Source organism: Mugil cephalus, chromosome 16 (genome assembly GCF_022458985.1).
Source record: "Mugil cephalus isolate CIBA_MC_2020 chromosome 16, CIBA_Mcephalus_1.1, whole genome shotgun sequence".
Lineage (NCBI taxonomy): Eukaryota > Metazoa > Chordata > Actinopteri > Mugiliformes > Mugilidae > Mugil > Mugil cephalus.
Window position 1 is genome coordinate 12,187,054 of NC_061785.1, and position 25,898 is coordinate 12,212,951.

The 25,898-nt window shown below is 43.4% G+C and overlaps 3 protein-coding genes across 13 annotated transcripts; 2 read left to right on the forward strand and 1 right to left on the reverse strand.

Annotated features, from left to right (window-relative positions):
- Positions 1 to 1,668: 1,668 nt before the first annotated feature.
- On the reverse strand, positions 1,669 to 4,913 carry chmp2a (charged multivesicular body protein 2A). The gene is made up of 6 exons (XM_047609900.1): positions 4,752 to 4,913; positions 3,627 to 3,794; positions 3,359 to 3,538; positions 3,148 to 3,278; positions 2,608 to 2,669; positions 1,669 to 2,495 (listed from the first exon to the last, which is right to left on the reverse strand). The coding sequence occupies exons 1-6, from the start codon at positions 4,902 to 4,904 to the stop codon at positions 2,374 to 2,376; spliced, it is 816 nt and encodes a 271-aa protein (XP_047465856.1). The 5' UTR covers positions 4,905 to 4,913; the 3' UTR covers positions 1,669 to 2,373.
- Positions 4,914 to 5,507: 594 nt separating this feature from the next.
- mrm1 (mitochondrial rRNA methyltransferase 1 homolog (S. cerevisiae)) lies at positions 5,508 to 7,083 on the forward strand. Its single transcript, XM_047608180.1, has one exon. It carries the CDS (start codon positions 5,722 to 5,724, stop codon positions 6,907 to 6,909), a length of 1,188 nt encoding a protein of 395 aa, XP_047464136.1. The 5' UTR covers positions 5,508 to 5,721; the 3' UTR covers positions 6,910 to 7,083.
- Positions 7,084 to 9,098: 2,015 nt separating this feature from the next.
- fbrs (fibrosin) lies at positions 9,099 to 25,179 on the forward strand. 11 transcript variants are annotated; one of them, XM_047608592.1, is made up of 18 exons: positions 9,099 to 10,875; positions 12,528 to 12,704; positions 12,981 to 13,007; positions 13,109 to 13,138; positions 13,412 to 13,454; positions 14,861 to 15,200; positions 15,306 to 15,514; positions 16,708 to 16,955; positions 17,055 to 17,099; positions 17,256 to 17,354; positions 17,611 to 17,694; positions 17,913 to 17,951; positions 18,396 to 18,467; positions 18,549 to 18,693; positions 18,904 to 19,002; positions 19,164 to 19,259; positions 21,648 to 21,864; positions 22,224 to 25,179. In XM_047608592.1, the coding sequence occupies exons 1-18, from the start codon at positions 10,585 to 10,587 to the stop codon at positions 23,761 to 23,763; spliced, it is 3,801 nt and encodes a 1,266-aa protein (XP_047464548.1). In that variant the 5' UTR covers positions 9,099 to 10,584; the 3' UTR covers positions 23,764 to 25,179. The 11 variants fall into 11 exon arrangements, with proteins under 11 accessions (XP_047464548.1, XP_047464549.1, XP_047464550.1 ...); XM_047608593.1 differs by having other exon boundaries at positions 21,651 to 21,864; XM_047608594.1 differs by having other exon boundaries at positions 19,164 to 19,247.
- Positions 25,180 to 25,898: the final 719 nt, after the last annotated feature.

The window sequence follows — 25,898 nt, forward strand, 5'->3', positions numbered from 1 at the left end:
GCAAACACAAGACCTCCAAAGGGTATAAAACCATGTCCAAAGACCCTGATATCCCTGTTTCAATAGTGTGTAATGTTATTGAGAAGTTTGCCAAGCGTGGAACTGTCAAGAACCTCCCTGGACATGGGGGGGGGATTGATGAGAGAAATCTTCGAAGGTTGGTGCGAATGGTGGAAAAAACACCACGTCAGACCTGCAGGTCAACCTGAAACAGTCGACGGGTACCATACGCCGCACACTTAACCAAACAGGGCTTCATGGGTGAAGGCCAAGGCACACACCTTTGCTGAGGAAAAGACATAAAGAAGGAACGACTAATCTTTGCCAAAGAGTACCTGGACAGACCACGATTCTTCTGAGAAAATGATCTGTGGACAGATGAAACAAAAATAGAGCTTTTCGGCAAAGTACCCCAACAGTTTGTTTACAGACGCCGCAATGAAGCCTATGAGGAAAAGAACACCCTACCAACAGTTAAGCATGGTGGAGGATCCATAGTGCTGTGGGGCTGCTTTGCTGCATCTGGTACTGGAGGCCTTAAACATATCACAGGACTCATGAAATCGGAGAATTATCAAAAGATTTTAGAGTGAAATGTCCAACCCAGTGTAAGAAAACTTGGTTTGAGTCGAAGATCATGGGTCCTCCAGCAAGACAAAGACCCAAAGCACACATCCAAAAGCACGTGGGAGAGGTTGAAGAGGAAAAAAGTGGATGTTTTTAAAATGGCCAGCAATGAGTCCTGATCTCAGTCTGATTGAAAATCTTTGGTATGAGCTGAAAACTGACATTGGGGAAAAGAAACCTGCAAACGTTCAAGAGCTTGAACAATTTGCAAAGAAAGAGTGTGAGAAAATACCAGCTGAGACGTGCAAGAAGCTTATAGACGGCTACAAGAAACGTTTGGAGGCTGTCATCACTGCCAAAGTGTGTGCAACCAAATATTAAAGAGGGGTGCAATTGTTGCTGCACAGGCTATTTTTTTCTGTTTCTTCTTTGAAATAACAATATGTAAGCTGAAAAACTATTTCTTTGTTAAATTACTTCGGACCTCCAATTAAAAGATTCTGATATAAATTCGGTACATTTCCATTTATTTCTGAAGATATTGTAGAAGTTATGCAAAAAATGAAGGGGTGCCAATAATGGTGAGCAGGATTGTATTTTGCAGACTCCTCTTCCTTAGTTGAGCTCCATGTTTTTGATCTGAGGTTCTGTCCAACCTGCTAATGATACTTTTAAATTCATACATTACAGCAGCTGACATACACCTTTTAATATTACTACTATAATCAAAAACTTTTTTTCCCCTGTAACAGTGACTTTAGGAGCCCACAATACTTGAATACATGCTCATTATAAATCTCCCATGAATTATACAGCACATAGGCTCATGTACTCTTGTTTATGCTTAATCCAGGGGCATGTATGAGTTTATCCGAGTTTACCTCCCTTCTCTTCTTTCCAGCCTCCCTCCCTAGAGTTTTCTCTACCGAGCCAGACTCAATCAAATGGGCTTTGCTTCTGCTCAAGGTTCCTGTTAAGAAATGCTTGAATAATACGTTAATCACACAACCAGTCAGATAAATCTGAAAAACAAAGGTTTATTGAATAAAGAAAAAAAAGTTTCTCAAAAATAAACACCACCTTATTATTGTTTTGGTTGAAAAAAAAAAAAAAAAAAAAAGATGATCTCAGAAACCCTTAACACGCAGTATAAAGGAGTGTTTTTCACTCTGCAAGAGTCGGCTGAACATCACCTGTCAAATATTATTTGGAGAAGAAAAAAAAGATGCTGACGTAAACCCTCTTCAGCCGTCAACTCCGACAAATAAACACAATCAAATGTATCGGGGACTTAAACTACGCTTTTATGATGATGATTATATAAAGAACTAAAAACCAGCCCGATGTACAAAAGTGCCGACATTTCTAAATGTCAACTATATAAAATGTCACCTTTTGTAATATAACCAGCCTCCATTTGGATTCATTTAAACATTTGTAATTAGTGTTTACTTATTCTGTGAAAGCATCATGCCTCGAGGAGTTAGTATTTACACAAACTGTGAAGTAAATGGTCACTTAAAAGACAATTTGTGTCGTTTGGCAGAATCTTAAATGAGAAGAATTTGCTAGACCTATGAAGGATAATGATCCCCCCATGAATTTTGTTTTTTGTTTTTGTTGTTGCTGATAAAATACAGTATACATTAATGAAAACACCTCAAACAGAAAGCCATACACCTGTATAACGCGGTCTGAAAGCTGGAACAGCCCGCCGGTTACACCTTCAAAACAATCTAGACACGGAGATTCGAGTATGCTTGTATCTGTATTAAGACCCTGCCACAGTGCACTTGTCCGGTGTGTTCAGTCTCTCCGGAGGTTGTTCAGACGCTCCTCCAGATCCGCGTCGGCGTCGGCCAGGGCGGCCTGCGGCTCGGCCTTCTTTCCCCCGGCCACGGACAGGCTTCCTCCTGTGCTCGGAAGATCTGAAACGACCAAGTGAGAGAGTGCGGCGTTGAGTGAAACTCCCCCCAAGAGACGAGGGGAAAGCACGCAAGGGTCTCTTAAATGAGGTGAAGTGTGGGATTTTCGTCTTACTTGACAGTTCGTCGGACAGATTCAGACCCAGCTCGTCCAGCACTTGGGACACGATGGCATCACTGCAGGCGAAAGCAGAGACACAATCACAAACTGCAAGTTGGGTTCGTTATATCAGGGGAGTGATCTCATGGGGACTTTTAGTGCTGCGTTTTTCCAATGCAGTCCGGGCCTAATGGCTTTAGAAGCATCACTCGTTGAAGTTAAGCAAAGCGCGTAAACCCCTGCACTTCCTGGGTGCATGAGACATATTTCCATGTAGGACAACAGGAGCAAGTTATTTCTTCTTCTACACCCTTAATATATTTATGTTTATTCATGTTTCAATCTGTGTTTTCTTCAACATCATAACAATTCCTCTAAGCTATTCTTTCATAAATCTGATGAATACGTCTTTTTTTTAGTGGTGTTAGCGGCATTAACCAAAACCTGGAACCTGAAAATATTTTGTTATGCAAACACACACATTTGATTTGCAGTGGCGTGAGGAAATGAGCCCAAATATGGAATAACACATTGCGTCACAATAAAAACACTTACCTCTCGTCCTCATCATCCTCGTCACCCATTGCGTCGTCAATGGCGTCATTCATCATCTCCTCTTTCATGTCCATCATTTCACTCTGCCGTTCAAACTCCATCATGATCTTCTGAATCTGAGGCAGTTTCAGCTTTGGGGGGAAAACAAACATGTTAACAGGCAGAAGGGAATAATTTCTTTGCATTACGTGTCAGTGAACATGATACGGACCTGTCTGTTCATGGTAGCCATGGCTTTGGTTACGCCCTTCATAGCCTGCGCCATGCTGTTGTTGGACTTGAGCGTCTGTATTTTTAGACTGACGGCCTGAATGTTCGCCTTCATCATGATGAACTTTTTAACGTAGCGCCGCGTGCGGACCAAGTCCTTGGCCATGATCTTGACGGCGTCCTGAAAAGATCGAAACACAACACGCATCACAGCTGCTCTTTCGTCCCAGACAAATGTCTTCCGTGCGGGCGAACTCTTTTTGTCTCACCATTTGCCCCTGTTTGGCCATTTTCTTAATGTCAGCAATGATCTTCTTCTCCTGTTGTTCCAGTTTCATTCGCTCTCTGTCCAGTTCCCTCATGGCTCGGTTGAGCGCTCGCTGGTTCTGCCTCAGCATCTCCTCCGGAGTCTTCCTCTTCCCAAACAGGAACTCCATCTGGTTCAAGATACCAAAAGCAGATTGTCAGAGACCCTACAGTCAAACATATCTGGGGCTTTCGAGAATAAGACTGATTTACCACAGTTTACCACAATTATTATTATTATTATCACAGTTGATTGGACGAAGTATGACACCATTAAACTGGACTCTGGGAACGGAAACATGATTTTTCCAACCATCTTCAGTATAAATTCAATATCTGTGAGTCCCCTTCCCTAAGAAATAGTGATGGCCACTCTTTTCTGGAGTTATATAAAATAATGAATCAATCATCATCAATAATTAACACTCCTAGATCAAACATTTGGAATATAAAGTGTAACAACTTGTCAGAATCTAAGCTGACATCTTCAAATGTCCTGTTTTGACTGATCAACAGTCAATAACTCAGTACATATATAGGTTGATGAACTAAAAGTCAATCGCCAACCACTCTGATGACCAACTAATAATGTTAATCATCGTTCAAGCAAAACAAATGTCAAAGATTTGCTGTTTCCAGCTTCTCAATCTTGAGTATTGTCATTATCACACTTGTTTCACAATATTTTTTTTTTTCACTGAGAAAACATGACATTAGAAGATATCACCTGAGCCTGGTGTGAGTAACAATACGCAATTAATCTAAGTAATAGTCAATTGTCGTAAAAATAAATGAATAAAAAGTTGTAATTGTATGACATTTATTCGAACTGTTCCGTCTCTCCGAATAGTAAAACCTACACTTAAAAGTAAATAACAGTGACAGTTTTTACGAATATTTCTATTTCTTTGAGCTATTTTAAACCCGTCAGTGACCCCCACTCTATCACTCATCAGGTAGTTATGTGACCAGCGGCCTGAAGTCTAAATTCAGCCTAAAATCTGTCTCAACATCTTTCATGACGACTACCGAGCTAGTGGCACGACCAGGGACCACCTCAAACTCGGCCTACAGTGTGTAACTCTCACCGTGTACCCGACTCGTCGGCAAAAAGACGATATTCCAGAAGGTAAACGAAGCTTAGGGCGTCTTCTCCGACACAAAATTAAACGATTATTTGTTTTCTTTCCTACACTTCCGTGTTGCGACCGTTTCACTTCCGGGAAATGACGTATGCGCATGAGACAATACGCATAGGCGTCATATTTACCATTACGTCACACGTGTCACGAGTTAGGGACTTTTTTCGACCTTTCAAAATAAAATCCGAATTCGTGGTACTATGACTTTTTAAGCACTCAATTAAACATTTGTAGTGTTTATGTACTGGAAAAATGAACTAAAAAGAGAGGTGTTTCCCCATCAAAATATAAAAGATTAAATCACACAGACGCCCATTTTGATATTATTGCTTTCATAATAAATGCATGGTTGCTGTCGGGAATAGTGGTGTTTATAATGCATGCTGGTTACATTATATTTTGACCACATTCATTCAGATTGTACACTTGTACATAAAAAATGAATTAGAACAGGGTATTGCCTTAAAATGAAAATCTCAGGAGAATAAAACATTTAAACTAGTTTTAATATTTTTACACAATGGTCACGTGATAAAGTCTAAAGTCCTCTTTTGTTTTTCTGGCGTGGCAGCAATGCGCTTTCGTGGTGTTGTATTCAAATGATCCAGTTAGGCCGTTTTGTCCAAGTTCTTTTTTTTTCTTTTTAATGTTTGGCTTTTATTTTGTAGGGTAAAGTACACAACATCCGGTGATAACGTAGGTTGCTTGATCCCGCTGGATTGCACATGTGCGTACCTTACAGAAGGCCAGGAAGTGTCTGTTGTAGAGGACAATAGATGCTTAAACCTGAGTTAGGACTTAATTAATTATGATAGATCTTTCAATTAAATCACCGGACGTTTTTGCGGATTAATGGAGTCAACAGGCAGCTGATACAAGTTTCTCTGGGACATATATTTCCAACTATCTAAGTAAGATGGGATTTAACGTTGCATCTCAGTACAAGCTGCTACGTGGTTGGAGTATGAGATTGTATGCGCCTTCATCGGTTTCAAGAGTGGCTGCATCTTACCATGTCACAGCAGCTCACCTTTGTCCAGAGGACAGCAGCAGAAAAACTGCAGTGAAGAGACGCCTCAAATCCTTTAGTGTCCAGCAGAAGCCTGGTGTAACTGAAGGATGGCAACAACGTGAGAGGTCGGTTCAGAATAAATTCCACCAGCCTGAGATCCCACTGTTGCAGGGGCAGAACCATAAGAGAGGACGGGACAGCAAAATGTCGTCCGAACTCAGGAAACTGTGTCTGGACGATTTCCCCGACGAGAGGGAGAGACAGGACAGGCATAAGTCAGCACTTGACTCGAGAGCAGAGAACTTTGAGATTGTTTTTGGCATCGCTCCCTGTCTCATGGCCCTGACCCAGGGTAGAAGGAAGACCCAAAAGCTGTTTGTCAAAGACGGCGAGACCTCAAGCAGGGCGTCTGTGGTGAAGGTGTGCGAAGAGGCTCACCTGCGAGGAGTACAAATCCATCGGGTCAGCAAGAGGGATATGGACAAGATGTCGTCTGGGGGAGTACATCAGGGAGTGTGTCTGCAAGCCAGTCCACTGAGCTACCTCACGGAGGACCCGGCGCCCAGCGGAAAAGACACCGGCACCCCTCTGTGGCTCGTTCTGGAGAGAATCCAGGACCCGATGAATCTCGGAGCCATCCTGCGCTCTGCTTACTTCCTTGGGGTGGACAGAGTCGCCAGCAGCCTTCACCACAGCTGCCCACTGTCTCCAGTGGTCAGCAAAGCCAGCTCAGGTGTCATGGAGGTGATGGGCGTGTATGGATATAAAAGGCTTGAAGATATGTTGAAGGTGAAGGTTGCGCAGGGCTGGCAGGTGGTTGGCACAGTGGGACCGGAAGCGGGGGAGGCCCGCGTCCCCGTGACTCGGTGTTCGGACTTCAAAATGACCAGACCCACGTTGTTGTTAATGGGAAGTGAGGGGGAAGGACTGTCCCAGGAGCTGCGCTCGCTGTGCCAAACCCTGCTCACCATCCCGGCTGGCAGGGAGCTGTTCCCCGGCATCGAGTCCCTCAACGTCTCTGTGGCTACAGGGATCCTGCTGCACTCTCTGATGTCCTCCGGTCGTTCAACCAGATCACGACCGCGTAAATAGTTCAGAGGATTAGCCAACGGATCCAAACGTTCAGATTCATTTTGTTACTGTAATCTTCAGAAGGTCTTTTTATTCTGTACTGAAAAGAACAAACTTTGTATGCATCGTATTCCTCGCTGCAAAAGAGCTCAGAACGTGTCCAAAACCAATAAAAACACCCCATTACCATGGTTACACATGCATTTATTTGCTTTGAACCCACATGCACGTGCACCATCCCAAAGCCACAAACACACCACAGAGCACCAAATGTGTATCAACCCACAGCTAAAAATAGTCCTGTTTACTCAGTGCCCAGTTATTAGTAGCAAATCACAAAACTTTCAAAATAAATAACTTCGATATATTTCTGATCTGTTTATAAAGAATTTAGCCTTGAGCATAAAATATCGTGCCTATTGCTGAGTGCCTCAGAAAACGACAGGAATTTGAAAGTCGTCTTCTAATCAGATTTGTTAAAATGAAGAAAAATATGGAATTTCCCCAGTTTTATCTGCTAAAATGCTTCTCACCCACAAAATTCAACAAACTGCTCACTAAACATTTTACACTTAAAGAATTTATACTTGAGCAACGTGTCAGTTCGAGTGTTCGATAGTTTACTGTGAGGACACTGGGAATTTATACAGCTGTACGTAAATGTCACGGTGAGTTGATTTTTTTATTGTTTTATTTGTTTATTCTTAGAGTCCTTATTGCTAGATTAGTCACCGTGGTCACGGCGGATCTGAAAGCACAACTATGACAGAGGCTGCCGGACTCGTTTTAGTTCTCAGTATCATCCAAATGGCTTCTTTGTTCAACTAACACCCTCTCACAGCCCGCCAGTGTCTCGGTGGTAATAGACCGTAGCCCTGCGAGTTTCAGGTGGACACCACTCCCAGTTGTTTCACATTAAAACCTTAATGCCTCATCAGTCAGTTAAAGCATGTTTGAGGAAACGCGACAAGAAGGGTTGCCTCTGTTTCACCTTTGATTGTTAGATGATAGATTTGACAGTTTTACTTTTTTTTTTTTGTGGATTATCACAAGTTTGGATGGAAAATTAGGACTCATCAGTTACGATTCAAAGGCAGTGGTCACGAGTCCAAATATTTGAGAAGAATGGCGTCCATTACCTGTCATGTCATGAATTTAAAATCCTTAGTGTCTCATCCCACCATAGCTTCAAACTTTGACACATATGGGTATATATGCTGTTCTTTTATTTGCTATTTTGACCTTCATCGTGGCACAGATCTTGACTCTTGATAGCAGTAAAAACATAATCAATGATTCATGTCCATTTACTGTCCCAGTAAACCATGACAAGTACACCAGCATGCACAGATTACCTCCCCTGAATGGAATGCAGCCGCCGTTGATACACCTCAGCTGTTGTGATGTGTCAACATGTCTGAGGTGGTAAAGATTTATTCTGGAGTTGGAGAGAAATGGTACAGCTGTGGTTTGAAAAGTGTTAGAGTTGTCTGTCTGTCTCAAGATTGTTATATTAAATGCATTAATTTTCACTGGTGTATTTAATGAATTTCGAGGTGTGCTACTTTTAGATAGGTGTTTAATCCTAGAACCTTTTTAGGGGATATTGTTGCTCTATGAAGCATCACCAGTCAGGGGCCTAAATCTGCCTGGATGAAGCCTGACAGACATAAGAACAAGGTAAAAAAAAATTAAAAAGTTAAAAAAAATTACTTTCTTTCCTTCTACAACTGGACAAACAGCCAACTCATCCCCTTATCCACCCGCATGAGCAAATACATGTTCCGTCAACATTAAATCACATACATAGCCCGCATCATTAAATTAACACAGTCTGTCTGAGAAGATTCTGGAGCTCACAGTGCATCTAAAAAAAACGAATTGTGTTGTTTTGTTGGTTACATTTAGTGTATGCATGACTGAACAGTATGTGTGACAGAACCCAGGAAGAATCCACAAAGTATATTCCGGTGTTAATTGAAGGGAAAAAAAAGAAAGATGTCCGCATACTTTTGGCAATTTATTGTATTTATGATGCTAACTTTTTAAAAAAAAAAAAAATAACCAGCCATACCGCATGTCATTGTGTGTATTTGTTTTCAAGACAACCCATGAAAAACTTGATATCTGTCAAAAATATACCATTTCCACATGGTGGCAGTAGGCACACGCAAAGCTGCCGAGCAGCCAGCCAAATAACTGAGGAAGAAGAGTGGCGCACACAATGCACTGCACGGCTGACAAGGGTTGTGTCTCCCTGATTTTCACGATAAATTTCCAATTCAGTGGAAACTTGTGAGGGGGAAGCAGTGGAGCCATTCGCACCCTCTCTATATGTATTTCCACACTGGATTTGGCGAGAAAACGATATCGTTGACCGGAAACGTCGGCGAGCGATCCCAACTCCTCCTAAACATTGGATTACACAAGCTGCATGAAGGAGCTGCCCAGCCCGACGGGGGCTCGGCCGACACCCTCGTTTATGGAAATCGACACCGAGGCTTTCATATTCGGGCCTTGAATTTTTTCTTCGTGGTAGAAGCGGAAGGAAAGAAGAGCTGCGTGTAAATAACCGAGATATTATTATTATTGGTAGTAGACGAGCGAATTGTAGAAAACAAAGAGCTTCCGTGTTTTTTCTGCTTCCTTTAAATATTGAGAGGCTCTTGTTTGTGGCTTAGCTGGCTAACAGCTAGCCGGAGTGCTAACGTTACGTCTTTCTTTTGATGTGATACGAATTCAACCATTACCATCGGCCATCATCAACATTTAGGCTGGAGGAAAATTTCTCCTATTGGCTTCGGGATATTAGTTAGCTGAACAGTTTACTGTTCGGTCCGTCACATGTCACGGACACGTTTTAAGAATCTAATTGTATTCTTGTGTTGCCGGCTGAATATGTTGTAATGTATTGAGTTAGCCGTGTGTGCTAACAAATGAGCTAATTGGCTGGAGTCAACACTGACTAGCAGTAGCATTTAGTACGTGAACTCAACTAGGTAGTTACATTTACTCGTTAGGTTATAATTTGCATAAACTGGCAACATTAACACGTCGGACTTCACATTAATGTGAAATAATGTCATGGTCACAGCTGTGCTAATGTCGGATATCTAGGTTATTGGCCTCGCTAACTAGCTAACAGGCAAATAATTTTGTCAGCGTGTGCAGAAATTAGGGAAATCCTACGCGTAACCATTTGTTGTGTGTTAAGCAATTAAAAAAATTGTGCGATTTTCACTTCACCATCCGCGTCGAGGCGGCGGAGTCTGCTTTGTCTCTGACGCGTCTAGTCTTGTCTTTTTTGTTTACATGCTTATAACTTGTGGTTATCTGTCGTATTTTTGGCTAGCTCGCTGTTAGCCTCCTACGAGACACAATCAGGGATGTCCTGACGATTTGTGTTAAATCGTGGCCGTTTTAAATCTCCCATGTGGATCTAAATCCGTGTTCAGATTCATTGAAATGACACTAAAATTTCGCCGCAAGAAAGGCACTGATGCCAAGAGACTGTTATCTGAGGACGGTAAATAATAGCCACTGGTTCCATTAACGCCATTTTAACAGGGGCTCCCTGCAAAGGCCCTGTGTGGTGGTGGTGGTTTTATTTGCGGTTCGGTGCCTTCCACCGGACCAGGACTCGGATAAAAGTGCCTTTGGTCTCACTGGAGTAGCTGAAAGAGGTGGCGTTTGAACATGAGCACTGGATTCAAGCAGCCGAGCCGACGGTCCCGTTCCCAGAGGGACAGGGAGCGGCGGCGGAGGAGAGTGGACCTGGGCGAGGGGCGGACCACCTCCCTGTCCTCGGGCTCCGACCGGGAGGCTTGTGGGACGAACAGTGTCCTGGGACCCGGTGGGAGGGAATGTCGGCCTGGATTTGGGAGACACAGGCCTCCGCGTCGGAGGAAGAGAGAGTCGGTGTCCTGCGAGGAGGACATCATCGATGGCTTCGCTATTGCGAGCTTCATCAGCTTGGAGGCACTGGAGGTAAATGTCTCGATCAGGTGTTACACTTACACACACACACACACAATCAGCTGTCAATTATCTATTTTCCTTGGTAATATAAACACTGATCTATGTCCCTTTAATGCAGCCTGGCAGGTAGTTGGCACAATCTGCTGTATTTCATTTAAACTGAATGGAGTTGTGAGGAGAATCCTTTTACTATTTACTCCACTCCATCACATAAAATCACCTCTTCCCTCCTCCCCTCCCTTGACCTCTTAAACTGTGACACCATTCCTTGGTAGGTGGAAATGATCCGCCCGGGCCGACTCCAGACCCGAAGGCATCTCTCTGATGGGTTTTTGGAGAGGCCTCAATTATTCATGCTCTAATTGTGTGAGGTGTTGCTGAGCTGCCAAATGATTTTCTTTCTTTTTTTTAGTGAAGGAAAGGAAGAATAAATTGGTGTAAATGAGTTTTTACCCCGCTGTTAAGCTTTTTGCTGTCAAATTACTTGGACAGTTTTGTTAAAACTTGCTCAAGTCAGATGTCTATCCATCAGGAAATGACAGGCAATTAAAAAGACAGAGGTTCCCACATCTTGTTTAAATGGATACGATTGCTTAATTCATGTGGACTTGTGCAACTAAGGTTTACTGCAGTCAAAAATAATCTAAAATATTACAACGTTTGGTTGTGGCGTCTTCATCAAGATGAGAAACTAAATTATCTGTCGACGTGTTGGCGCACAGACATGACACAGCTCCACTGTTCCCTTGGGTTACCAGATTTTACAGTCAAATGAGCCAGGGATTTACAAAATGGATGTTTGGTTACAACCCAAAAATTTAAAACAGACCAGCTAAAATACTCTGGTTCACCATTTCCTTTGTTAAGCTTCCTGTCTGGGTTTATTTGCGATATCAATTGTTAGCAGTTATTCTTTAAAATATAAAAACGAATGGTCTCTAGAGTTGGACCGATGAGCACAGTTTTATTCCATCAAGCTAAATAAGTTTGAAGCACCAACCAGATACGTCCGCCAAGCTCAAACAGTGGCCGTGTGAAGCTTTACATCGTTTTCATCAGGCAAAGTCAAAAGGCAGCTTTTGAGTTTTGTTGCCTTTACTAATTCTATAGTGAGTCAAGATGTCAAATGGGGGGAAAGGACCAAAAAAGCATTTTGTGTAACAGAGATGCTTTTCTTCCTCTTTTGTAACATGGTAATCGTCTCACTTCTGTCTTCTGACCACTGGTGTAGATAAGTGGGTGAGTTAAATAAATAGTCTCAAATATTGCTTTTGGATATAGGTACTGATTCCACCGTTTGATCGGTTTTTAGATTTTAAGTAGTTTTTATTTTGTTTTTAAAGGTGGGGTTGACCGAACAGTGCAAACAAATGAGATAAAAGCCAACAAGCCACAAAGTACAGTCCGAATACACATCCTGTAATTTAGTTTACACACAAACAGCTGAAGTAATAGTCTCACGTAAGCACGACGTTCTCAAGTAAGCTCCGTTGCGTTACATCACTCTTTCTATTTTTGCATTCCCTTCCCGTAGAAACTATGCAGAAAACGGGTCCGTCAGGACATTAATCCGCGTGTACTGTTTGGTTTTGGCTTCAGGTGCACACCCTTACGCTCATTTGTAGATATTTAAACGTTTATTTCCCCCCCTTCCTCCTCAGATGGACTGCTCCCTGAAGCCCAGCCAGCGCAGCGACATGCTGGGACGGAGGAACAAGGGGAAGAGGGGGCCCGACGAGAACGGCGGAGGGCCGCTGTCGGAGCCGGAGGAAGGAGCCCCGCACAGCTACTCCAGCAGCTGCAGGAACAAGAGTAGAAACAAAAGAAGAAAGATAGAGGTGAGTGTCCTGATTCCACTGTCAACTTGTCGTGTTAGATCATGAACTAATTCTAAATCAAACAGCTATGTTTACATTTCTAATGACCTGTATATCCTGTTATAGACTGTGAGCTAGAAGAACTGGTTTACACACACCTATAATTCATGGTGTTTCTAAAATGATACAGGCAAAACAATTATAGTTATACATATATTATTTTAATCACTATAAATAATAAGATCCAACTGAAGCTAATTGTAGCTAATATATACATATATATATATATTTTCTTAGGGGCACCATTTGGAGACTGGCTATATTGTAAGTTTCTTTTTTAATATTGTAGCGATGTTAGCGTACACACATAAATATTTCAATAGATGCAAATCTGAATGTGTTTCTCCCCCTCTATCTTCTTTCAGTGTGACACGGAGAGTGACACAGGAGACAAGGTGTGTACTGTTGTACTTGAAATCTTATCAATATTCAGTGCAGGCTTTTATCATTAGGTAATGGTCGCGTGACACAGCACAGTTTGCGTTACTCTTTTGTGGTTTCCATTGAGCGAAAACACCAGTTGTCTTTAATTCTAAAACATAAACATGGAGTGAAATAATTGCCAAATGCCTGTTTTGATTTGTTGTTGTTGTGGTACTAGATTTCTCATTAGTGTGTTGAAATGGAGTCTAGTTTTAATGAAATCCTTGTTTTGTGTTCCCGGGTAGGCCTCCGACAACGACATGGATCCAGTGTTCACAGTCACCAAAGGTTTGAGAAATTTAGTACTGCCATTTAATTTCTGCAGATTCACGGATCGATTAACCGTCGCGTCAGTCACAAAGCTATATTTAGACCTTCGCTGAAAAGGGCCGTTGTCCTTCTTTTATCATCAGATGTTGATTCAAAGTGACACAGTGACACCTAAATTGAATCCATTAACTGCAGGCAGTAAAATGAGAGGCGTCAAGGATAGAACAAGAACGTGATTTGTAATTAAAGATGAACTAATATTGACTTAAATTAAAGGCACCGGAGAGGTGTTCACAGGCTCACCAAGTTCTCTCAAAAGAGGGTTTTAAAGGTGTTGATTAAAAAAACGAAAACTGAATCATTTCTGCTATTTTCTGTTGCTTCGGGTTCAGAGTGTCTTTAATAATTAATTTATTACGCTAAAACAAAGCCATATGCAAGGTGTGAAACTAGAGGTAAAATGTTGCGAAACTACCACAGATCTCACTGATCAATGACGACATTAGTTTTAAGTAAAATAGTTAAAAATAGTAGTATAGTATAATTGAGGTTTTATCCGATAGTGGTGCCAAACCGGTAGTTTTGAAACGGTGCCGGTGCTTAAAGAATGAAAAACATACAAACTTTGTTCAGAAACGGTGCCTTTTTATTTTTAAGGCATTTTGTGACGCACATGTTAAAGAAAATATTAATTTAAATAAGATAAATGCAACTAAGACTAAGGAATATGTTAACCAATATAAAATAAAAGTCACAACAAACTGTCATAATTATCATAATAACAACAGCAGTGTATTGAAACCAGCAACAATACAGAACATACAGAAAACATGGCAAAAAAGATTTTACACTTTCAAATGACTTCAATAAAACTTTTAACTTTCAGCAGTTTTTCTGCAAAAATGTTTTTGACTGACATCACGTGTAGCGCCTGCACAGCAAAAAAGCGAAGCGGGTGGTAATTAAAAACTCTGTGGCACCAAAATGAGGCACCGAAGTCTGCGTTGCTTTTCGGTATCATTTCTTCCGTTTGCACTGGTGCCATTATGATACCGAGTGTCAGTACCGATCCCTAGTTAAGAAACTGAAACATCTTTAAATGAACTGATGATGAAAATCAGAATAGAATTGATTCAAGAAATCAGTAGTAAAATACATATATACGTGACTTATCTATCCTTAACATGTGCAGCGTGAGCCTCTGACTGGGTGAGAGTGTCTAAATCGTGGAGAGAGATGCTTTGAGGGAGCAATGGGGTAAAACAGGACAACCAGAACAGTTATTTGAGACCTGTTAAACTATGTGTAACTCAGGTTCCTTAAGAGTCTCTGTCGGTACAAACCAGACCACTCTCAGGCGGAAAATTGGAAACGTGGCGCGCAGGGAAGGCAAACCTGTGACCGACGTTCTTTCCTTTTTCCAGTTGTGGATCCTGCAGCTTCAAACATGGGCACGTCCATGGGGAAAAGCTGCCCGCCCCTGCCGGCCCGCTGCGGCGCGGCGTCTCGGTTGATGGTGACCCCGCGGGTGTCCGGCCTGGAGCGGAGTCAGGAGAAAAGCCTGGAGCCGCACTTCCCAGAACCCGTTCCTTCTTCTACCTCTTCTTGCCTGCCTTCCCACTCGCCAGTCGCCGCCTCGGGCGCGGTCCCGCGACCCAACCCGGTCAACGGCAACGGCGGCCGCCACCACAACGGCAGCCCCCCACTCTCCAAACCCAAGCCCTTCCTCACTTTGCCTGGGCGACCTCACTACTTCCCCAACAGGTCTGTGACTTGCGTCATATCGAGAGTTTTCAGTGTCGGTGACATAAGTCATTGTTTTTATTTTTAAATGATTATTTTTTTTCTCTCTCTCTCTCTGTGGAGCAGCAACCCAGCCAAACCTCAATCATCTGCTTCATCTGTCGCGTCTTCCTCATCCTCCATGCGTCCCCAAACTCCCTCCACCAGTGTGTCTCTGCCCTACAGGGGCTCAGGATCCTCAGGGCCCCACAGACCCCCGTCCCGGGTCAACCCCGGAGCCGGTTTGCCTCCCCCTCCTCCCCTGTTTCAAGTTCCTACCCCCGCAACGGAAGGAGGTACGGTCAGCAGAAATGCTGTTACAGTCTGTTTCACTTGTTTCGTGGGAACGTTATGAATAAACTGTTACAAAATTAAACCCAAACCCAGACTTCCTCTGATGGTTGTCTGGGTTGTTGAGGAAGTTAATGGTCTGATCACACCAGCAGCAAGCAGCAGGTGTTGCGTTCTCTTTTTTTTTTGTAAAGCTGAAGCTGATATTGGGCTGTAATACAATAAAAATAACTGCCAGTTCATTAGGTACACTAGTGAATGCATTTTGATGTGACGGTCCTGCTGCAAATCCTCCTTCATGACTGTTGAAACAGTGTCAGAGAGGTGGTGATTCACATGAATGATCCTTTTGGAGGATTTAGTTTGTGTTGCTGTTTAACTGGAAAGAGTTGTTTTTCTGTTATTTAGTCTGGTCCACTAACTAAAATAATAATATTCAAAATAACAGCAACATGTGTTGGTGCAATATAGTTCAGTGGTACTTTAAACCACAGCCTCCAAAATGAAAACATGGTCAAATCCGCAGCTCTCTGTTATTTTAACTCTTTAAGAACTGAACATCCGACTGTGCATAAAAAAAATAAATAAATGCTTGCAGTATTTGAATTACCGTAACACATGGACAAAACAATGTGGGGAAGTCGTGCTTTCTGGGGGAAAAAAATAAAAGCTGCCATTACGGTAACGATGACGTAGCGCTGCTGTCGGCTTCAGGTTGGGGAGCGAAACAAGACCAGGGTGCCCCAGGAAGAGAGAGTTGTTTTTGTGGAGGAATTTGTCGGTAAAAACATAGCTATTTATAACCTTGAGATGTCACGAAAGTCTTCCAGACAAAAAGAACAACTTCCCAATGTTAAGCCACACTTTGAATATTGTCAAGCGCAAAACACTGTGACTTACGGTAATTCATAAACGACGCCCTTTAATGGATCGTCGCCAATACGTTCAGGCTTTAAAGGGTTAAACAAAAGCCGAATACTATAATAATAGACAAATATTTAAATATATGTGTTTTCTTTAATAATTTGACCAGTGAGTACGTTGTTAGTGTGCTTTATAGCCACTCTGTGTTATGGATTTAACGTAAGGAGCGTTTTATTTTCCGTATTTAAAATTCTCCTTATAACCCAAGTGTCTAGTGATCTAAAAGTTACTCCCTCAAAAATTAAATTCCAATTCAATTCCTTGATTTCACCAGAGCGCGAGGGCAGACGCAGCGTCCCAGGGGCTGACGCGGCAGCGGCGGCAGCAGCAGCGGGCCGCTCCACTCCCGGAGGTCCGTCGGCATCGAACTCCACGCCGGGCTCGTCGGGCCGGACGTCCCAGAACTCGAGCATCCCGCCGCTGGCCTTCCAGTTCCATCAGCACAACCACCAGCACCAACACACGCACACGCACCAACACTTCACGCCCTTCCTCCACCCCACACCGACCGCGCCGCCTCTGGTGAGACGCTCTCTGCTCTTTATCTGCGCTGTGGTCGCTGCATTCAGATCTTATGCGATGATTTGAACCCTAACGCCGCTTTTTTTTTTTTTCTTCCAGTTCGAGAAATATCCAGGCAAAATGGACGGGCTGTACAGACACCCTGTGAGTTTTTTTTTTTATGGTACATTATTAAATGACAAAACAACAAGTCTGAGTGAGACTTAACAGTTTAGGTATTAAACAGTAACAAAACTAAAGCTAATTTAATTGTCATGTTCCACTGTTTACGTGCTGCTAATCTGTGTTTTTCTGTGTTAGTTCTTCCCACAGTACCCGCCGCCCTCAGTGCCGAGTATTCAGCCTGGGATTCCTCCTACCGGGCCTTTCAGCTCCTTGCAAGGAGCATTTCAGCCAAAGGTGAGGAAAGACACGCCGTCTCATCTCACGTTACCTGGTCGGATTTTTGTCTCGACTCGTAACATTTAGCACTAGAAATTAATTAGACCCCTTATCAGCTTAGGCACAAGTCTTCATAATAACAGTCTCCCAGGCAGCTACACTGAAACACATGCACACTTGAACTAAAACACAACATATTATTCCACATGCTAATCCTTTGTAGGCTTGTAGGTCAGTAGGTTGTGGCTCATGTGTTGTGCTGTGTGTGTGACAGCCTCTTGTCCCTCAGGGAACGGGTCCTGAAATAACAGCACGACTTGGGGTTGTGCCTCACCACCTGCAGCCCAAAGACCCCAGGGTAAGGACATCGTTCTTCATTTAAATGTCTTATCTTCAAGTTTGCATACTTACTCTTGTGTTTGCATATTTTAAAAAAAAATATTCATAGTCAGTTTGTGTTAGGATGTGCAGCAACAAGGGCCTAGTCAGCGCAGTTAAAGAGTGCAAAACTTTGACTCTTCATAGAGAGTGAGATGTGTTGATTAAAAGTGGTCTTGCACTTCTGTTCTCTTGTAGCTAACTGATCCATTTGGGACATCGTTGAAAATCAGTAATGTAAGCAAAAACAGATGCTTTTGAATCCCTTGGCTTACTTAAACTTTTCAGCCTGTTTCACTGTTTCACTACTTCACTCACTCTTTGCACTAATCTTCACTTGCAACCGTGGCCACCACTGGTCTTATCCTCTGCCCTTGCACACCCAGTTAGATATTTCAGACCCAGAAACGATCTCACGTTTTATCCACTGTATGTGGTTGTTATTTTTCTTGCGTCCCTCCTCGTGCATTTTCCCCCTTGCTCTTTTATTTTCATCGACGTCCAAACTTATATCAAGCCTTAGCGAGTACTTACGTCCAGCTGCAAAACCCCAACTTTGTTTAGAGTCTAGACAATTTCTGAACGACAGGAAGAACATCTGACTCTGTGTGCAAAGGCTGTAAAGTTGTGCATGAAATATTTATGCTATAACAAAGTAATCTGTGTGTTTTTGTTGTGCAGAAACCAGGAAAGTGGTGTGCTATGCATGTACATGTGGCCTGGATGATTCTAAGCCATCAGAAAAAATTAAAGGTGAGTTTTCATCTCGCTGAAATAATTGACGTCTTTATGGCCGCGCACAATGAATAACTGCTTATTTCTCCGTTGATACAGGCTGATCCTCACAAGCTGGACTTCCGCAACGACCTGCTCGCCCGTTTCCCTGGAGGCGGAGGACTGGGTCAGCTGGGGCCAATGGGAGGGGCCCTGCCGCCCACTCACGACCTGACCAGACCTCCGAGCCTGTTCTCGGCTACAGGTACAATCTGTCAGAAATCCACGTGGTTAATACGAATCATCAGTGCTGTTTATTCCTTACTTGCGTTCGTTTATTCTGTCCCTTAATCGTTCACGGCTCCTGTAGCATTTTCCAACATGTTTGGTGTGTGAGTAACCTGATCTAGATTTGACTGATTTTATGTTTTTTTTTTTTCCTTCTTTTGTTTGTTTTGTGACATGTTTCCCTCAGGTCCAGTCAATCCGTCCTCATCTCCTTTCATCTCTCCGTCAGCGCCACACTCCTCGTTCCTAGCATCGACCGCACACTTGGGTACGGGCAGCTTCAAACGTAATATTTATTTTAATTTCACTACAAACATAAAGGAAATGATACCAATTCACTGCATGACTGTACATTGTTTGCTTCGTGTTATTGCAATCAATTTGAAACCCTCAGAAATTAGTCAATTAGAAATCCTAATGTGTTTGTGTTATTTTTGTGTGTTTTAGATCCGTATGGACGATCTCCGCCCTTCCCCCCGCTGGGAGCCCTGGGTTCTGGTGCCTTTGGAGGACTCGGCAGCCCAACTTTGGGTCGGTCTTACAGTATGTCTACCCTTAAAACAAACATAATTAAAGGACGCTTCTCCTCCGCTTCTCTAATCTGCATTGACACAGTCTTCACTTTAGTCACATGGACATCGAGCCTATGCGGGTTTTCAAATTTAATTTTCTCCCGCACACTTGAACCTTGATGCAATCTGATCTCTTACACAAACATCAACACGCCACACGGAATAGAATTGGAGCCATTTAGTTGACCAGTGCTGTGGAGATGACACAAAGTGGAGTTTCATTCATCTTCTTTGCTGTAAATCTCTTGACCCAACGGCGCATTTCATCCGTCGCTGCAGCACAAAAAAATCCCTCATTAACTCGACCCTCGGGAAGAAATGGGCGACCAGATACACTTGTAACACTTCAGCAGTCTGATGTAGTCAAATCAAATGGTTGTCTTCACCCCACAGGTGTTTTGTATCAGTACCGATCTCGCCCATGCACCTTGATAAGGAAATACAATTTGGGGGGGGAGCACCAACTTATATTAAGATATTTGACCTGCTTGTCTGATGCGAACAGCTGAGCTGTTATGTTTGCTTCAGATACACTTTTGAGCTTTTCCTCCAATCTTTTATAAGAGGTGCCTAGAAGAGATCATTTGATGGCCGGTATGTACCGAAGGAATAAATAAATTAGCCAATAAATCCGCGTACATTTGGAGCGTGAGCACTGAATTCAGACAGACCGTCCCGATGTAAGAGCTCTGACTTTAGAGTTAATGCTACGTGGAGTATATTTACCCATCTGTTGTTTGCTGTTGGTGTTATTTTAACATTTATTTGTATGTTTGGAGCACGCGGGCATTAAAACGATTCTCTCGTCTGCGTGGAACTATGTTTTTGTTTCAACTAAACATTATTTTGAGTTTGGGGGCGTCTTGTGGAACAGATTTACACATTTACTCTTTTAATGGGACACGAACATGAGCTCGTTCTGTTTTCGTCTCAAGTGTCCTGGTCGACTGTGACCATCAGAGCAGAGAGAGGGAAACGACATTGTGTGTGTGGAGCTCCAATATTGAAAGCGGGAAGTGGAAAGGTGTATGATTGTAGAGAAACTGATAAACATTCACCATAGCATGTCAGTGTGATGACTGCGGCTTGTTACCTTCCCCCGAAGCCGCTAGATATTTGATGTGGAAGTGATATTTGGGTTTGAGCGCATACTTACGTGCCTTTACTATCACTATCGGTTCAACATACTAGCAAGGTGTGAGACTGTTAACTGAAGCGGGGCGTTTTTGACGGTGATAAAGATGTTTTGAAGATGGGTTGATAACTTTAATTTATGCTAATTTACTTGAATTATTAAATGGGTGATATAGAAAAGGTGCTTAACAGCTCACAGTTTTCATAGTTCTGTATTTACCTTGGCTTTGAGATCATTATTGGGCTTTTTTCTTTTCGTCGGGTTAGAAAACAAAAAAAAACGCATTAAATAACATTTTTGTGTCAAATATGACCATCACAAATATTAAAAAAATAACTGAAGTTAACCTTTAAAGCCAGAAGTCGATTCCTTTACAACAACTTTGTGCTTTACGACGGCACAAAGTTTTGTTGTCTACGTTAAGCGCGAGCCCCGGTTGTTTCACGCGTACCGATTTAAACGCGTTGTGTAATATTGTAGCCTTGAAGCCGCCTCTTATCAACTTTAATGGATAACTGTGTGAGCATATTATTGCTTTCAGACAACAACTGATTCCCTGCACAAACATAGCAGGTGTGTGATACATGGCAACCATCGACTCAATACAAATACCGTTAACACCTCATTATCTGCACTAATTTGGTCAGTTTTAGGTACATTAGAACCTGACCAATCACTCAGTTGCAGATAAACATATCTCAGCGTTGACAGAGGTGCTTGTCTGTTATTTCTCTCTGCTTTTCTCCCCTCTTAATGTCTTTTCTGTTCTGTCTCATAGCACAGCTAAGACATGCTGTGGATGGCTGTACTGGGCTTTGTCATTAATATACAATACAAGGTTGGATGCATTAACTTGAGTAGCCATCAGGACTGGAAACAGTCCAAACTCTGCCATCAAAACAACTGGAGAAATCGTAGTTATGGGAGGTGGTCCCATTGTTTCGTTGTGTTTGGGAAAACTAGATAAAGCTTGGGGAGATGATTAAAATACCCAACACTGAACTATATTAATTGAAGGTCCGACATATTTTGATCAGGATTTCTTGTGTACATGCTGTAGAGGTTGTTAAGAGGTAACTTAATACTTTTAATCTTGAACTGTTAATAATCATACTATATCGTTATAACCTGATTTAATGCATGCGTTTCTTACGTGGCAGTGGCTGTTTTTCTTTTGTGCAACAGCAACATTGTTTTTCCTGACACAATCTTCTTTACCCGCAGCAGGATCTGTATTTGGCCCTAAAGACTCCCCAGCCGGCGTCGTTGGGGGCTTGCCGCCGCCAAACCGCCACGACCCGTGGAACCGTCTGCACGGTGGCCCGTCCGGGTTCCCTCCTGGCCCCAACTGGGCTAAAGGGTCCGACAGGAAGGACGAGAGGGATCGCGTGAAGGATGCAGAAAGGAGGGACATCCCCCACATCAAGGATGAAAAGGACAGGTATGGGTGTTCGCTAGAGTCAGGACATCTGTGAGTGTCTTATGACCTACTTCTGTGGCATGTCTGGCACCATTGACACCAGTAGTTGATCATCTAGAATAAATAAATTGTAGAACAGCTGATCAGCACGATTCAGCAGAGGCCGGCTCTGTTTGTCAAATGAAGCTGATGAGGTTTAGTAAAAACATCATTCCTGCACCAATAATATTCTCACAGTAACATTAAAAACAAACGTTAAATTGTTTCAACTAACACACAAACCAAAAGCGTCTTAATTGCTTTTCTCTAAATGTCTATGCCATATCTTCTGACAGTTGTACATGTATCACAGCCTGATGTGTGCACATTATGTTTTGCAGAGACAATATGCTGTACGGTCGACCACCTGTGAGAATGTCTCCAGTTGCCCCTTCCTTCAAGCCCAGAAGTAGCACCCCAGTCTCCCAAATTAATGGCCACAGCAGTGCCCTGGGGGGAAGCACTGGACCCATTGAGGACCTGACACGCAGCCTAAGCAGAGACAGAGACAGAGAGCGTGAGCGAGACAGAGATGGGGACAAAAGGCCAGGGCCATCTGTGTCTTCAAGGGGGCCTCCGTCATCTTTAGTAGCAGACAGAGACCGACCGCGATCTTCATCATCTTCTGTGCTCACCACGCCCCCACCCTCCAACCGCTCAGCCCAGTCTCCTTTGGACCTTTACCCTCGCTCGCTGGGCCCGACGGCGCACAGCCTCCACAGTGAACCTTCGCACTCCCAAAGGGACGGTAACCTCCCTGCTTCCTCTGCAGCTTCTGGCTCTGCTTCGTCTTTGTCTCAGGCCAAGAAGTCCGACCGGACCACGACGCCCGTCTCCAAACCTCCCCTGCTGCTCACACCGGTTAAAGTCAAGGAGGAGCGGAAAGAGGAGCCGGAGCTCATCCCCATCACCCTCCCTCCCTCGGCACCCGGCCACAGCTTCGACCGCCCCAACAGCCATCCACACCACCACCGTTCTGGCACCCCTTCCTCTTCCTCTTTGTCACTGACTTCCACTCCCGGCGTTTCTTTCCCACCACCGACTCCAAACCCCTCTGCCCACCAACACCTTTCCCTCCTGGACCACTCAAGGGCCATCGAAGCGTTCCTGGGAAGCCCGGCGGGTGCTGCGGGGTTGGTGGTGGGCGCGGGAGAACGCTTCACCCACGGTCCGCATCAAGGACAGCCGCAGGGTCCGCACAGCTTCACCTGGGACCCCTGGAGGGAGCTGGCGGCTCAGCATCAACATCAGCATCGCAGGGAAGCTCTGGCACTTCGTTCAGCGGTGCTGTTTCAGCAGCAGCAACGCTTCATGGAGGTAGAGAGGGCCGCGGCTGCAGCTGCGGCAGCCCCTCACCACCCTCCGACTTCTACCTCCACCGCCTCCTCCTCTGGTGTGCGCCCGGAGTTCAGCCTGATGGCCCACCACTTCGAACGCCCTCATCAGCTCGGACCCCCAGGCGGCAGGCTAATGGAGGAGGAGCAGCGCGCCCAGTTCCTGAGGGAAGACTTTGAGCGAGCACACTACTTCGGCATGCACGCACACCTCCCTCACGGCTCTCACCTCTCGAGCCCCTCTCACAATGCTACCGCCGCTCACCTGGAGCAGCTCCACCTCAGCCATCTCCCTCCAGGAGCCTCGGCCGCCTCCCAGCACCACGCAGGCCTCTTCTCCCGTCTAGGCCACCTCAACCCACACCAAGTGCCCAACGGCATCCTGGCGAAGACCACTGCAGGCTTGGTGGGAGCTCTGTCAGTGGGGGCACCGCCGCCGCTCATTCCGTCCGTCACCAACCGGTCGTCCACTCCCCCCCGCGGTTCTAGACTTGGGCCAGGCGAGCTGGCACTGTACAGCGCCCACAAAGATGGAGAGTCCAGATAGTACAGGGACAACACTGGAGGAGATTAAGGGAAATGTCAGGATCACTGTGCTGCTCTCAACCTGCTCCCTTTTCCTCTTGCGGACTACTAAACCCTGTCCTCCCGGTTACGCGACCACCCCAGCTCCAGTCCACTGCCCCCTTCCAAAAAAAAAAAGGGGGTAACCATTACTGGCTGGAGGCGATGGAAGGGAGGGAAATGCAAGACTCGGAATATGCCCAATGGTTCTATCAGTGCAATTTAAAGGTACATGGTTTCTGTGCATCCTTGGTGTATTTTTATTTTATACTGGCTGTTGGTTATCACAGTGCTCTGTTTGAAACCTGTAAGAAGAGGCAGAGGGCAGCTTTTTCATTCGTCAGAAGAATTATGATCCATAATTTTAAGCAAGGCTTTTTCCGGGTGGATTGGAAACAATTTCCAGAGGGATGGACGCCTAGAAAACCTGACCGGGGTTCGTCCTCAGCTTGGTTAACTTATGGGATATCACATGAATCGACCCTGTTTAGGTGTTGAGAATGAGAGTTGTTAGAAATACAGTGGTAAAGTGGTGTTTTCTGTTCTGTTTTTGTGTCTTTTTGTCATTGTGAAAAGACAGATTACTGATGAGACCATTAAATTAAGATCAGTAAGCATCGTACCTCAGTTCCCTGCTTTACCCAAAAATCTTAACTCCAAACCCTCCGCTTCACTTCTAAAGAGATTCAACCTTTCTTTTGGCTTGTTTTTGTTTTCAAAGGATGAATGGCGAAATGAACTGTGAGACACTGTGCGTGATGACAGTGTTTTTAGAGCTTCCTCTGTTTCCCAGTCTCCTCTTGACTATACGAGCAGGACCAGATTATAGTAGTCTAGAGAAATTGCCTTTGTAATTATAATTCTTAACATTAATTATCTTCTATAATAATAAATATATTCACTGTTATGTTATTTGTCATTGTTTCAGGTATCAACCAGTCTCTCTCCCCAGGTTGTAATGTTTCAAATCATGCATAAAACAAAAAGGCTTGCTTCACGGAAAACTTTTTAATGCTTGTGAACATTGAGCCGTACCCATCGCAACCTCTGGCCTCTTCAAGGATCTCATCGATGACTATTATGCCGAGAGGAGAGGTTTGCCCGTGTGTCATTGGTTGTGTGTTATATCCATTTGGGACTGCGGGAGCATTGTACATTGAACTGTCGAGTTGTTTGATCAACAAAAATAAGTTATATACATGTACACGGATAGGTGGGACATCTGCTGAAGAACTGAAAAAAAAAAAAAAATATAAGGACTTCTGTGAAAAGACAACTAGACAGTGGGTATCCTGAGAGGGAAAAGACTGGGTCGATTATTTTAATATGACCATTTTATACCTTTCAAACCCCTCCCCTAGAGACCACAAAGATTAATTATTAAATGAATTGTTGTTTACTCTGTTGTGTGGGTCATTTTATTCCAAAACTTTAAATATTGGTGAAAGAAGCCGTTTTATTTTAGGTTAATATGACTGTTTATTCTCGAACTTGTACGAAAATAGTGAAAAATCTTGTTTTTTTTCCACAACATGATTTGTGAAAAACTCACATTATCTACTTTCCACCTTTTTTTTATGTTTTGTCCATTAATCTTTTCCACTTTGTTAAGCATTAATGCCCAAGATGAGGTACCTTTTATAAACTATCTGACACATTATTATTACATGAGGACTTAATTATTACTTACTTATTTTATTTACTTGAACATATAAACGGGTCACAATATTAATTATACATAAAAAGAAAAAGGGGTCCACGTATTATTCCCCGTTCTTTTTTTTTCTACATAAACATTACTTAAATTTAAATGTCCTGAAATAAATACATCTAGAAATATAAACGAAGTGTATCCGTTTGTTATTTGGGTATAAAACGAGATACATATTCGGTTCACTTAACACGCAAAAACAACACAAACTCAGGGCGACAAGAAAACAAATCCGTACCCTAACCGTTAATGTGGATACAATACCCACTGCGACTTGTAACACTACATTCTAATAAACAAACAGTACAATGTTAATATTTATTAGTCACTCACCAACACCGGTAAAACACATGTAAACTATCAAAAGCGTCAACATTTCAAGTGGCGCGCTTGAGGATATCTCGCGA